This window comes from Mesoplodon bidens (assembly GCF_964165515.1).
Source record: "Mesoplodon bidens genome assembly, chromosome: 1".
NCBI lineage: Eukaryota > Metazoa > Chordata > Mammalia > Artiodactyla > Ziphiidae > Mesoplodon > Mesoplodon bidens.
The window spans coordinates 138,824,077-138,838,003 of NC_138176.1; the positions used below are offsets into that span (position 1 = coordinate 138,824,077).

The window sequence follows — 13,927 nt, forward strand, 5'->3', positions numbered from 1 at the left end:
TCAGGAGGACTGGATTAGTCAACAGTTTTAATTTGCCAAAGGTTTAATGAACTGAGACTTGCCAAAGACCCCTGCATTTAGCATAGGGAGGAAGAGTGAGTAGCAGCTAGATTGTAGGGGCTAAAGAAGTTAGGAAAGAAAGGCAGAACATATAGACTACTTGTCTGTACCATGTGTCTGTGAATGGCAGATAAAAATAAGAATAGCTTGCGGGCACGGCTCAGAATTTGGGCACCAGGTTCAAAGAAGAGTTATAGTAGTGATGGTGGAAGTTTTTAAATAAGTGAGGAGGTTACTAGTGGAGAGAGAAATGATGCTATGGGGTAATCGTCATATCTCCATTCTTTCCAGGCTTAAAGATATTATTCACTTAGAGACTTCTGACTGCCCTGTGGATCTCAGGGCCACTTATAGTCACTAGGCATTCATTCAGCAAGTATTTAACGAGTAGCTTGTAGTGTGAGTGCTGGGGAGACAACCATAAACTATAAACAACATAAATAAGACATGGTTCCTTCCAGGCCTAATAAGTGAATATTTTACTGGTAGAATTAGAACTCTTTTCTTTAACATCAGAAGCCACATTAGAAGCACTCATGCTGATTCTGTCTTAAGTCATTTTTATGGGCCTGATTTTTTTTTTTTTTAATGGCATGGTTTTTGGAGTTCTGCCTCCTGAGTTTGAATTCTTGCTCTGTAATTTACAACATATATAATTGTGAGCAAGTTACTTAAACTGAATCTTCTACTCTGTCAATGAGCATAATAATACCTACCTATTAGAGTTGTTCTAAGAATTAAGTGGATAATAAATGTACAGTATGGAAGTTAATACCTGGTACGTCATAAGCTCTCAATAAATATTAGCTATTGTGACGAAGAAGACGATGGTGCTGACAATGATTCCTTGGATTTATGGTTTAGTCTTTTCTACCTAGTTCTTCTGTGCAATTAATATGACATGGCAAAAACAATAGAGATAGACATTAGGAAGTAAAATATTAATTGATTTGAAGTGGGTGGGATCAAAACAAGTTGATTTGGCCAGTCCCACCCATTGTTGGAATCATGTCTTCCAAGCATTGGTGGCTTTTGGAAAGATAACTTGGTCTCATGGAAAAAGCATTAAACTGTGTCATTGGTCTTGAATTTTAATTTGAGCTTATTAATTCATTTGTTATTAAAAGAATTAATATACGTAAAGCACCTAGAGCAGTGCCTGGTACACAGAAAACACTGTATAAATGCTTTTATCACTGCGAACTGTTACTATTCATTCATTTGTTCTTTCCTTCATCTAACAAATAATTAGTGAGCCTACTAGCTGCCAAGTTGCCTGCTAGACATGGTGGGTAGAGGGTGAACTAGATAAATGGTTGCCATGATGAAGATAAACTTCTAGCAAAGGGGAGATCTGCTATTCTTGGTCAGGTCTCTAAGCCTTTCTGGGTCTTAGGGTCTTCATCAGTAAAATAAAGAAAATCCTTTTAGCTCTAAAATTTCAGGATAGTGTCATCCTATCACGCCATTTACCTGACCTTCCAAATGTTTCTTATTTATTTATCCACTAAATACCTATTGATGCCTACCATGTGTAAGCACTATGCTAGGTGCTGGGAATTATAGCAGTAACCAGAGCAGACACAGTGCCTGCTCTCAGGGACCATTAAGTCCAACACACAAGACATACATGTTGTAGGTAATTGTGAGATTGATTAGTGTTACTAAGGGCAGAATGTTAGGTTTATGTTATTGATTTGTGTAACAGAAGCTAAAAATGGACACTGTTTTTGATAGAAGGGGTATTATAGAACATTAATTTAGCTGCTTTTTCCTCCCATTTTGTGAGTTCATATTTTCTTGTCTGCTTAAACAGGGGCGGTTGGACATCATGGAGACAACTTGGTGGAGAAGATCCTTTCAGTGCTTCCCCAGCTTCCGGGCCACACCAATGATGTGATGGTTAACATGGTGGAACTCACTGCACTCCAGGCCGAGGAGGAGAATCAGAATATGGTTGCACCCGGCTGTCTCGCACAGTCCAAGTAAGATGTGTAGTTTTTTCTCTCATCCTTTTCTTTCTCTTCCCTTTTCTTTCTCCTGTAGATTGTTCCTGTAGAAAGGAAACAATGAAGAATCAGTCTGGTTGAAAAATTCACAGTGGATAGCATTTAGAAAAAAGAATTTTTTCTTAACTTTGAAATAACCATATTCATTAAACAACATAAGCCAAAAAGTATGGAATTTTATAGAGGTGTCGTTTGGATGTAATAGAAACTTGTTCCCAGGGTCAGCTAAGTGAGTCAATTTATGCACCCACAGACAGCTTCACATGGAGTTGAGGCTAGGCTTACTCAATTTCTCTTTCCCAGTTGACTTATCCACATGGCTAAAATACTTCCCACATAGCTCTGAAACAGTGCCATCTTTTTATATGTAAATGATACACTCTTGGGCATCAGCGTGAAATGTTTTTATTTCTACGTATACTTTTTCACATGGTTAGAGAAACCAGAGAAAGAAGATGGGGTACTTTATGTTATGCAGAGTTCCAAAAATAAAAGAATATTTCTTCAGAAACATGACAATAAAAAGATACAATAGTTACCTTTTCTACTTCGTCCTTCATCAAGAGTTCTTGAGAAAAAAAAAATATATTGGGAGAGAAAAAATGTGTGAGTATCCGTTTCCCTTATCTCCCAAGTTTTAAACAAAACAGGGCTTTTCAGCCTTATAGTTTCCAATCTTAACAGTAACAGATACATTTGGAATTTCCTATCATATTTGGAATGAATTTCCAGCTCCTGAAGTTTTCAGCTTTTTTGTAGTTAGTTAATGACATTTACTGGACGCCCAGTGTGTACGGGCCAGTGTGGGAAGAAAAAAGAAAGTTCTGTACCCTGTCTTTTTTGTATGCTTATGCACACAATAAAAGCAAAGGCCCTGTGCTCACTTTGGCAACATATATACTAAAATATAGGCCTAAGGGCTTGAAGCTATGCAAACCCAGAAGTAATTATGGTTGGAAATATTTTTAGCTGCTCAGAGGGCCATTCAAAAGTTAATTATTAAGGACTTACTATGAACCTTACTCTGGAGTAAGTAATACGAAGGACATAGAATAATATAAAATATCATTCTTGCCTTCAAGGAACACTTTTCTTATTCTAGTCATGATTTAGATACAGGTACAATTAAAAAACAGTAGAATGATATGAAATCAAGACTCATGTGTCTACTACAGATTATAATTCCTGTAAGTGAAGTAACAGGTTAATGTGGTCTTTGTAGATCAGTGTGGGCTTTGTGGAAATGGTGGTGCTTGATTCAATTATGTCTTGAAGGATTTAGAAAAGGAAAGAGGGCTAGCATGAGCATAGGTATGGAACAAGAACGGTCAGGGCCTAATGTGATAGGTTGTGAGGAAGAAGGACATCTCACTGGACACCACTGCCATCAGCTCTATAACATTTTTCAGGACTTACTGTGTGCCATGCATGTTCCATGCATTTTACATTTGGGAAGTCATTTAAGTTTTAAAATAACCCAATGAGATATGTGTCTTTATTCCATTTGACAGATAAGGAAGCTGAGGCAGAAAGACATTAAGTAACATAGCTAGCAGGGCTTGGAGTTAGAATTTGAGCCCAGAATGTTTGATTTCTGAGCCACTGTCTTAACTTATATGCTGTGTATGCAGGGGCTGGAGAAGCTAGGCTCATGAATAGCTGTAAAGAGACATGAGAGAGAAAAATAGGGTTACTTCATGATTTAATTTGGGGAGGCCTGTTTGTTCAACATAATGGTTACACAAACAACAGAAATCAGTTTTGGCTAATTTCAGCAAAAAGGGAATTTATTAAAGGGGATTGGAAAGCTAATAGAATCAAAGGAAGAACTGTTAATCAAATTTTGTAAAGGACTATACAGTTCCAGGGCCCTAGGGGGCAAGAACTCAGGAAAAGCTCTTCAAGGCACTGACACCAGAGAGACTGAATTTTAACTGCTTTCTGTCTTGAGTCATTCTGCTTATGAATCAGATTCCAGGGGAAAAGGCAAGATTGGCCTACCTTGGGCCTTGTGGTCACCCTTTGCCCAGTGGGGGTCGGGAGCAGTTCATACTGACTGAGAGTTGTGTCAGGATCGGATGGCATGGCAGATGGGTGGTTCTTCAAAGGGAAACTGAAACATTTATCAGAAGAAAGGGAAAGGGATACTGGGCAGGCAGAAAGAGTAGATGCCCCTTAATAATAACAGCACACACTTAAAGAGGACTTACTGTGTAACAGGCATGGTTCTGAGCACTTTATGTATAGTAACTTATTTAATGCTCACAACATCTCTATGAGGTGAGTTCTACTATCATACCCTCTTATAGATGAGGAACGAAGTTAAGTAACATGACACACACAAGTGATGGGGGCCTATATTTGAACCCCGGCAGTTTGGCTCTAAAGTCAGTGCTTACTGTTACCCTATGCCACCTCCACAGAAGCCTAAGATAGTTACAAAAGGAACATGTGAGCTCCCCAGAGAAGGTGGCAAAAGAGAAGAGTTGAATCCATCTTTTTTTTTTTTTGCGGTACGTGGGCCTCGCACTGTTTTGGCCTCTCCCGTTGCAGAGCACAGGCTCCAGACGTGCAGGCTCAGCGGCCATGGCTCGTGGGCCCAGCCGCTCCGCGGCACGTGGGATCTTCCCAGACCGGGGCACGAACCCGTGTCCCCTGCATTGGCAGGCAGACTTTCAACCACTGCGCCACCAGGGAAGCCCTGTGTTGGGTCTTAGTTGCTGCGCACGGGCTTTCTCTAGTTGTGGTGAGCAGGGGCTACTCTTCCTTGCGGTGCGCAGGCTTCTCATTGTGGTGGCTTCTCTTGTTACGGAGCATGGGCTCTAGGTGCACGGGCTTCAGTAGTTGTGGCACACAGGCTCAGTAGTTGTAGCTTGTGGGCTCCAGAGCACAGGCTCAGTAGTTGTGGCACATGGGCTTAGTTGCTCCGTGGCATGTGGCATCTTCCGGGTCCAGGGCTCGAACCCATGTCTCCTGCACTGACAGGCGGATTCTTAACCACTGCGCCACCAGGGAAGTCCTACAAGTAATATTTTGATTATGGCCAATTTATTTAACCTTGACTCCTCAGCATTCTTTCTACCCCAAGGTTAGTCCAAGGCTTAAACCAAACCAGTCTTGGAATCCCATTTTCCTTGCCAGTGGTTGCTTTAGAAATGGGGAGGCAAAAGAAAAGTCTTCTTAGGGTTTCTTGGTCAAGTTTCTTTGCTTTTGAGAAGAGATTCAAGGAAGAGACACACTTTCCCTTTCCACTTACACTTCTCCCCCAACTCCCAGGACTCTGATGTATATCCTGAAACTGCGACAGACCTTGTTGCTCGCAACCGGAAGTTGAAGGTAACACACTGAAGGTGGTGTGGCCAAGGGTGCTACGGGCAAGAGCAGCAGTGGGTTACAGTGAGGTGTCTGGACTTCGTATTATGTGGGAGAGTATGTTTCCTTATTAAGTCAAATTGACTTGCTCTTGTCTACTACTTGCAACCAAAGTCATCCTAACTGACACACTTTCCGTACTTCAGCTATAAAATGAGGAGGGCATTGGCTTAAATGACTTCTAAGGCTTTTCAGTTTAAAATAAAAATTCTTCTCAACTGAGTGCCTGCTGTGACTCAGCTCTGCTTCTGAGCACTTGAAACTAAGATCATTCATATGTATTTTCCACTCCTGGTCTTTGTTTTTAGTGGGTGCCTTTTCTCTCATTAGACTGTGAGCAAATGTTGCCATGGAATATGAGCTTTCGGTGCCATTGAAGTATGAGAGTGTGGTCATAAATGTCAGAGGAAGTGATAAGTTCTAGAAGGATCCGAAGAAAGCTTTAAGGAGAGCAAGTTTGGTGAAATAGTGAGACCAGAAGTCAGGTTGCCGATGATAAAGAGGTAGGTAGTGAGAAAATTGTAACCAAATAAAAGCATACAGCAATAGTTGGGAGAAAAAAATAGTACTTTCTTTACAGTTGCTTTGAAGACTGAGGGAATTGTGCTGATTAATTTCTTTGCAAAGAGATATTGAAATAAATTACAGCTGTCCTAGTGTATACTGTACTTTTGTCAAAATAATAATAATCACTGCTATCACCACCCCCCAGAAAGTTCTTAGTGAAATGAGTGTGAGGCTAAAAAAGTTAGTGCTAAAATGCAAAACAGATGGATGCTTGTCTGCAATGGAATAATCTTTAAAAAGCAAGTCTCTGACTACGATTTAAATCTTGACAATCAAAATTTATTGCTAAAATAATTTTTATAAAAGGTTGTTTATAATGATAGCAATTAAAGTTACTGCCAATGCAGATGAAAAATTGATAACTTAAGTGCATTATAACATGGCTTTCCAGTTCCTGGCCATTGGTCCCTGGATTATGTGGAATATTTTGTCCAAGAGGAGGCAGAATCTTTTCTGTTCTTATGTTTTTCTTCTGTTGAACTGGGTTTCTATTCTCTGCCCCAGCTCCAGTCTCCTAACCTATTACTTTTTCAATTCCTGAAGCACCCTTACCCTGATGCCTCAGGGAAGTCCCTAAAAAAGCAATATTTTAAGTCCAGTTTTCTTGTTAACTTTTATGTTGGAGGTGGGAATGTTTTTTCTTAGACTATAGAGCAATGGAATAAATAGAGTAGATCTTAGAGTAAGAGACAAATGGCAGCAGTGGTTTTACCCTAAACACTGATGAGCCAATTTTTTGTTAACTTTCACATTGTTAAGTAACCTGATAATGGTGTATATTAAATCACTAACTCAAAGTCAAAAATCATTAAATTACCGGGGGCTTCCCTGGTGGCGCAGTGGTTAAGAATCCACCTGCCAATGCAGGCGACACGGGTTTGAGCCCTGGTCCGGGAAGATCCCACATGCTGCGGAGCAGCTAAGCCCATGCACCACAACTACTGAGCTTGCACTCTAGAGCCCGCGAGCCACAACTACTGTGGAGCCCGTGCTCCACAACAAGAGAAGCCACCGCAATGAGAAGCCCGCACACCGCAACGAAGAGTAGCCCCTGTTCGCTGCAACTAGAGAAAGCCCGTGTGCAGCAACGAAGACCCAATGCAGCCAAAAATAAATAAATAAATGTAAATAAATTCATTAAAAAAATCATTAAATTACCCCTAAGTAGTGGTAATTTTTTTCTTCTTTCTTTCCTTGGTTTCCAAATACCAATTAAATATTACTGTTAAAGACACTAACATTTTTCAGAGGGAAGAAAGGTAACTTTTATTAGAGCGGAATCAGAGATACTACTTTGATTTTAAATTTACCTGCAGGTAGAATTACTGAACTCAGATGGAAACATTAAGTAACTGTATATTTAGTGTTGACTTTGAGGTGAAAAGCCAGCACACAAGACGGTGTGTCATCACATAGCAGTGTTATGAACGACCTTACTGTTGGTACAGACTGTGGGCATCTTCTCTTCCCCACTTGGACCTCCCTGCAAAAATGACATTTTATTTTATTTTATGTTTTTATTTTTTAAGTAAACATTGCAAATTGAGTAGGAGAAAGGCTTACCTCTTCTCAGCATACAGTTTGCTATATTTAACTTTTTTCAAGGAATTCTAAAAATCATCTAGTCTCAGTTACAGGTTTAGAAAACAGAATTGATGAGTAATTTGTGGATGGTGGGGTGAAATAAAGCAGGGTTCTTTTCTGCAAATGAAGGGATAAGAGTGTCCACTAAGAAATAGTTAAATAATTTAGTGTGCCAGAGACATTTAAGTTATATTTCTTGATAAAGAATTGTTTAATAGTACTTTTCATAATTTTTAAAAAATGCATGTTAAGATAAGAAGGTTTGAAGGTAGAAATTCTTGTTCTACAATTGCTCACATACATGGTGTTTGTTAGTTAAGGAATGTGCAGGCAATCCCCAGAATCTTGTTCATATTGAAAAATTTTAAATGATTTGTGGTCTCCATGTTGTGAGAAGACTGAACTCTGGGTCACTGTGGCTTTGGGATCCATAATCTAAATGGAAACTATGACTCCTTTAAATAAGGCCAAGAATGCTCTGAAGTTAGTAGCTAAAATGGAAAAGGAGGAATGGAAAGACTCATTACATTTGAATGACAAGTTCTTAATTAGGTTGATGTTCACTGCCAAGCAAAAATCCACAAGTTTAAAAATCTAACTCCTGGTGAGTTAGCCAACCACAGCCTTTATAGGGGTGCTTCTAAGTCTTATGTTATAGTATAGACCAGGGTGTATTCAACAGTGTGGTAGAAAAGGCCTTTCAGAGGAGATGTCTTTCAAGCAAAGACCTCAGTCAAGTAAATTGTAAGCCTCGTGGATATCTGGAGCTAGAACACTCCAGCCTAGGGAAAGGACTAAGTGTTCAAAAATAACTCATTGTGGTATTAATTTGCTTTCTGCTAATGGCTCATGATGTTGAACATCTTTTCCTATACTTATTTTCTATCTGCATATCCTCTTAGATAAAATGTCTCCACATCTTTTGCCCACTTTCTAATTGGGATTTTTTTTAATATTGAGGTTACATAAGCCTTTGTCAGATAAGAGAAAGTGCAAATACTTTCTCTTGGTCTGTGGCTTGTCATTTCATCCTCTTAACAGGGTCTTTTCACAGAGCAGAAGTTCTTAATTTTGATAAAGTTCAGTGTATCAGTTTTTCCTTTTATGGATTGTGCTTTCGGTGTCAAGTTTAAGAACCCTGCCTAACCCTTATTTTCACTTCATTGAATCACTTTAGCACCTTTGACAAAAATCAGTTGAGCATATTTGCTTGGACCTATTTCTGGGTTTTCTATTCCATTTATCTGTATGTCTGTCTCTCTAGCAGTACCACACAGTCTTGGTTACTATAGCTATACAATAAGTCTCAAAGTCAGGTAGACCGATTTCTCCATTTTAACTTCTTTTCAAAAATGTTTTTGCTGTCTTAGTTCCTTTGCCATTCTATATAAAATTTAGAATAATCTGTATATATATATATATAAAATTGCTGGAATTTTGATAGAAATTATATTAATAATTTATATTGCAATTTGGGGAGAGTTGACATGTTGACTGTTGACTCTCACACGTATGAGAGAAATTTGGTATTTCTCTCTATTTAGGTTATCTTTGACATTTTTCATCAGTGTGTTGTACTTTTCAGTATACAAGTCTTATACAGTATACATGTTTTTAAAAAATATTTATTTATTTATTTGTTTGTTTATTTATTTATTTATGGCTGCATTGGGTCTTTGTTGCTGCGTGCAGGCTTTCTCTGGTTGCGGCGAGCAGGGGCTACTCTTCGTTGCGGTGCACGGGCTTCTCATTGCTGTGGCTTCTCTTGTTGCGGAGCGTGGGCTTTAGGTGTGCGGGCTTCAGTAGTTGTGGCACGTGGCTCAGTAGTTGTGGCTCACAGGCTCTAGAGCGCAGGCTCAGTAGTTGTGGTGCACGGGCTTAGTTGCTCTGCGGCATGTGGGGTCCTCCCGGACCAGGGCTCGAACCCGTGTCCCCTGCATTGACAGGTGGATTCTTAACCACTGCGCCACCAGGGAAGTCCCTGTATACGTGTTTTTGTTAGATGTATACATTAAGTCTTTTTTTTTTTTTTTTTTTTTTTTTTTTTGCGGTATGTGGGCCTCTCACTGTTGTGGCCTCTCCCGTTGCGGAGCACAGGCTCCGGACGCGCAGGCTCAGCGGCCATGGCTCACGGGCCCAGCCGCTCCGCAGCATGTGGGATCTTCCCAGACCGGGGCACGAACCCGTGTCCCCTGCATCGGCAGGCGGACTCTCAACCACTGCGCCACCAGGGAAGCCCATAAGTCTTTCATTTTTTGAGTGATTATAAATGATATTGTAATTTTATTAGTGTCCACGTGTTCATTGATAGTGTATAAAAATATAGTTGATTTTTTAATGTTTATCTTATATCCTACAACCTTGCTGAATTCACTTATTAGTTCTAGGAGTTTATCTGTTAGCTTCCCTGGAATTTTCTGTGTAGATAATCATGTTGTATGAAAATATGATCAGTTTTATCTATTCCTTTATGGCCTGCATGCTTTTTCCTTTTAACCTTATTGTCCTGGCTAGAACTTCCACCATTATGTTGAATAAGAATGGTGAGAACAGATATCCTAACCTTATTCCCAGTCTTAGGAGAAACGCATCAGTCTTTCATCTTTAAATATAATGCTAACTGTAGGTGTTTTAAAAGATGTTCTTTATCCATTAAGGAGGTGTGCATCTAGTTCTATTTCACTGAGAGGTTTTTTTTTTAATCATGATGGGTGTTGAATTTTGTCAAAGTCTTAAAGATTTTTGCATTCATATTTATGAGAGATATTTGTAATTTTATTTTTTGTACTGTCTTTTTTAAAATAGGGTAATACTAGCTTCAGGAAATAAATTGAAAAGTATTCCTTCCTCTTTTATTTTCTGGAAGAGATTGTGTAGAAATAGTATTAATTCTTAAATCTTTGGTAGAATTCCCTAGTGAAACCATCTGGGACTGGAGACTTCTATTTTGGAGTTTTTAAATTCCAAATTTAACTTGCTCAATAGTTATAAGACTATTCAAATTATCTATTTCGTATTGGATGAATTGTGATGATATACTTTGAGGAACTAGTGTATTTCATCTAAGTTGTCAAATTTATATACAGTCAGTCCTCTGTATCTGTGAGTTCCGCATCTGTGGATTCAACCAACCATGGATTGAAAATATTGGAAAAAAAATTCCAGAGAGTCCCAAAAAAGCAAAACTTGAATTTGTCATGTGCTTTCTGTCTTTAATTGGTGTATTTAGATCATTTAAATTTAATGGAATTATTGAAATGTTAGGACTTGAGTATGCCGTTTTAATTTTTGCTTTCTGTTTGTTATCCTCTGTCTTTCATTTCTGTTTCTTTAATCTAACCCTCCTGTCAGTTACTTGAACATTCTTTAAGAATTCCATTTGATTTATCTGTAGTGTATCTCTTTGTATAGTTTTCTCAGTGGTTGCACCAGTCGTTACATTTTTATATACATAACTTATCACAATCTATTGGTGTTGTTATTTTACCTGTTTAAGTGAAATGTAGAAAGCTTACCATGCATTATTTCCCTTTACCGTCCCACACTTATAATCATCTTAATATTTCCTCTATATACGTTTAGAACTGCATCAGTGTTAAAATTTTTGCTTCTATTAGTTTAGAAAACTCAGAAGAAGGAATGCTTGTTGTATTTATCTATATTTTTGCTTACTGTTTTCTTTATTCATTATGTTTCAAGATTTCCTCTTTTTTCTTTCCTTTTTAGAGAATTTCCTTTAGCCATTCTTTTAGAATAAGTTTGCTGATGACAGAATCTCTTAGTTTTCATTAATCTGAGAATATTTTTATTTCCCCTCATCTTTTTTAAAATAAATTATTATTATTATTAATTTGTTTTGTTTATTTTTGGTTGCGTTGGGTCTTAGTTGTGGCACGTGGGATCTTCGTTCTGGCATGCGGGATGCGGCATGCAGGCTCTTCACTGCAGCATGCGGGCTTCTCTCTAGTTGCGGTATGCGGGTTTTCTCTCTCTAGTTGTGGTGGGCAGCCTCCAGGGTGCGTGAGCTCTGTATTTTTTGGTATGCGGGCTCTCTAGTTGAGGTGCACAGGCTTAGTTGCCCCGTGGCATGTAGGATCTTAGTTCCCTGGCCAGGGATCAAACCTGCATCCTCTGCATTGTAAGGCAGATTCTGTACCACTGGACCACCAGGGAAGCCCCTCCCCTCATCTTTGAATGATATTTTCACTGCATATATTATTCTGGGTTAACAGTTTTTTTCTTTCAACACTTGAAAAATGTTGTGCCACTTCCTTCTGGCCTCTATGGTTTCTAATAAGAATCCACTGTCATTTGAATTGTTTTTCCTCTATAGTTAAGGTATCATTTCTCTTAATACTTTTTTTCCTTTGCCTTTAGTTTTGCGAAGTTTAATTATGATGTGTCTTGGTATTGATTTCTTCGAGTTTATCCTGTTTGTTGTTCACTTAGCTTATAGTATCTGTAGGTTTATGTCTTTTGCAAATTTGGGAGGTGTTCAGCCATTATCTCTTCTAGTACCTTTTCAGCTCCACCTACTTTCTTCCTCTGGGATGCCAGTGATAGGTATATTAATTTACTATTGCTGCTGTAGCAAATTACCACAAATTTAGTGGCTTAAAATAACACAAATTTATTCTCTTGGAGTTCTGGAGTTCAGAAGTCTAGAATCAGTCTTGTAACCCTAAAATCAAGGTGTTGGCAAGGCTGGTTTATTCTGAAGACTACAGAGTAGGTTCTGTTCCTTGCCTTTTCCAGCGTCTAGAGACTGCCTTGGCACTCCCTGACTGGTAGCCACATCATTCTAATGTGAACTTCCATTTTCACATTGCCTTTTCCTCTGCCTCTGCCTCCTCTTGTGTCCTTCTTATAGGGACTATTATTATTACATTGGGCCCACCTGGGTGGACTTTTTAATTGAAGCATTATTTATAAAATTGTGAAATGTACAAATGAAATCATATGGTATGTACTCTTTTGTGTCAGGCTTTTTTCGCTAAGCATAATATTTTGAGATTCACCACATTGTTTTTATCTCTTTTTAATGCTTTGTAGTACTATTCCATAGCATGAATATACCACAGTTTGTTTAGCTGTCTTAAACCTCATCTGTTTCTGGTTTTCTACTATTATGAATACAGTTACTGTGAACATTCTTGAAGAAGTGTTTTGGGGGAGATACACTGTCATTTCTCTTTCATGTTAGTGGAATTGCTGGGTTATACTTCCATTTCAGTAGAATTGCTGCATTATGGGGTTAGTATTTGTTTAGGTTTAAAAGAAACCACCAGATGTTTTTCTAAAGTGTTTTTACTATTTTACACTCTCACCAGCAACAGGTATGGGTGCTGGTTGATCCACATTCTTGACAAGATTTGGTATTGTTCATTGTTTTGGAATGAATTGTGTCTCCCTAAAATTTATATGTTGAGTTTCTAAACCCTAGTACCTCAGAGTGTGACTGTATTTGGATATAAGGCCTTTAAAGAGGTGATAAGTTAAAATGAGCCCCTTAAGGTTGCCCTTAATCAAATATGATTGGTGTTCTTATAAAAATAGGACATACATAGAGACACAGAGAAAGGCATTATGAAGATGTAGTGAAAAAGGTGGCCATCTGCAAGGCAAGGAGAAAGGGCTCAGGAGAAATCAGACCTGGTGTCACATTGATCTTAGATTTCTAGCCTCCAGAACTGTGAGAAAATAAATTTCTGTTGTTTAAGCCATCAATCTGTGGTATTTTGTTGTAACAGCCTGGGCAGACGAATACATCTATCATTTTAATTTTAGTCATTCTTGGGGGCATGACATGGTATCCCATTGTGGTTTGAATTTGCATTTCCTTTAGGACTAATGATACTGAGCACTTTCTCATGTACTTATTATGTGGAGAAATTGGAACCCTCATACCTTGCTGTTAGGAATATAAAATGGTGCAGTAGCTATGAAAAAAAGTTTGGGAGTCCCTCAAAAATTAAACCTAGGGTTAATGTATGACTCAGCAATTCCATTCCTAGGTATATACACAGAAGAATTGAAAACAGGTATTCAAAGAAAAACTTATACATGAATATTCATAGCAGCACTATTTCCAATAGCCAAACGTTATAAAAAACCAAATGTTCATCAAAGGATAAATGGATAAACGAAAGTGGTATATCTATAAAATAGAATATTATTCAGCCATGAAAAAGAATGAAGTACTGATACATGCTACAGTGTGAATGAACCTCAAAAATATGATTCTAAGTGTAAGAATCCAGTCACAAATGGTCACATATTATGTGATTCCATTTATATGAATTACCCAGAGTAGATTAATCCATAGAGATAAGAAG

At 38.4% G+C, this 13,927-nt stretch overlaps 1 protein-coding gene and 1 long non-coding RNA gene across 3 annotated transcripts in view; one reads left to right on the forward strand and one right to left on the reverse strand.

The window, feature by feature from the left end:
- Positions 1-13,927, reverse strand: part of LOC308626953 — a 786,846-nt gene that overhangs the window by 248,393 nt on the left and 524,526 nt on the right. The gene's annotated exons all lie outside the window — the stretch shown is intronic.
- SCFD2 (sec1 family domain containing 2) overlaps positions 1-13,927 on the forward strand; it is a 394,906-nt gene that overhangs the window by 13,565 nt on the left and 367,414 nt on the right. For both annotated transcript variants that reach the window (XM_081252367.1, XM_081252366.1), the window contains exon 2: positions 1,877-2,045. In XM_081252367.1, the coding sequence (XP_081108493.1) occupies positions 1,877-2,045 (169 nt within the window). The remainder of the gene's footprint in view (positions 1-1,876; positions 2,046-13,927) is intronic.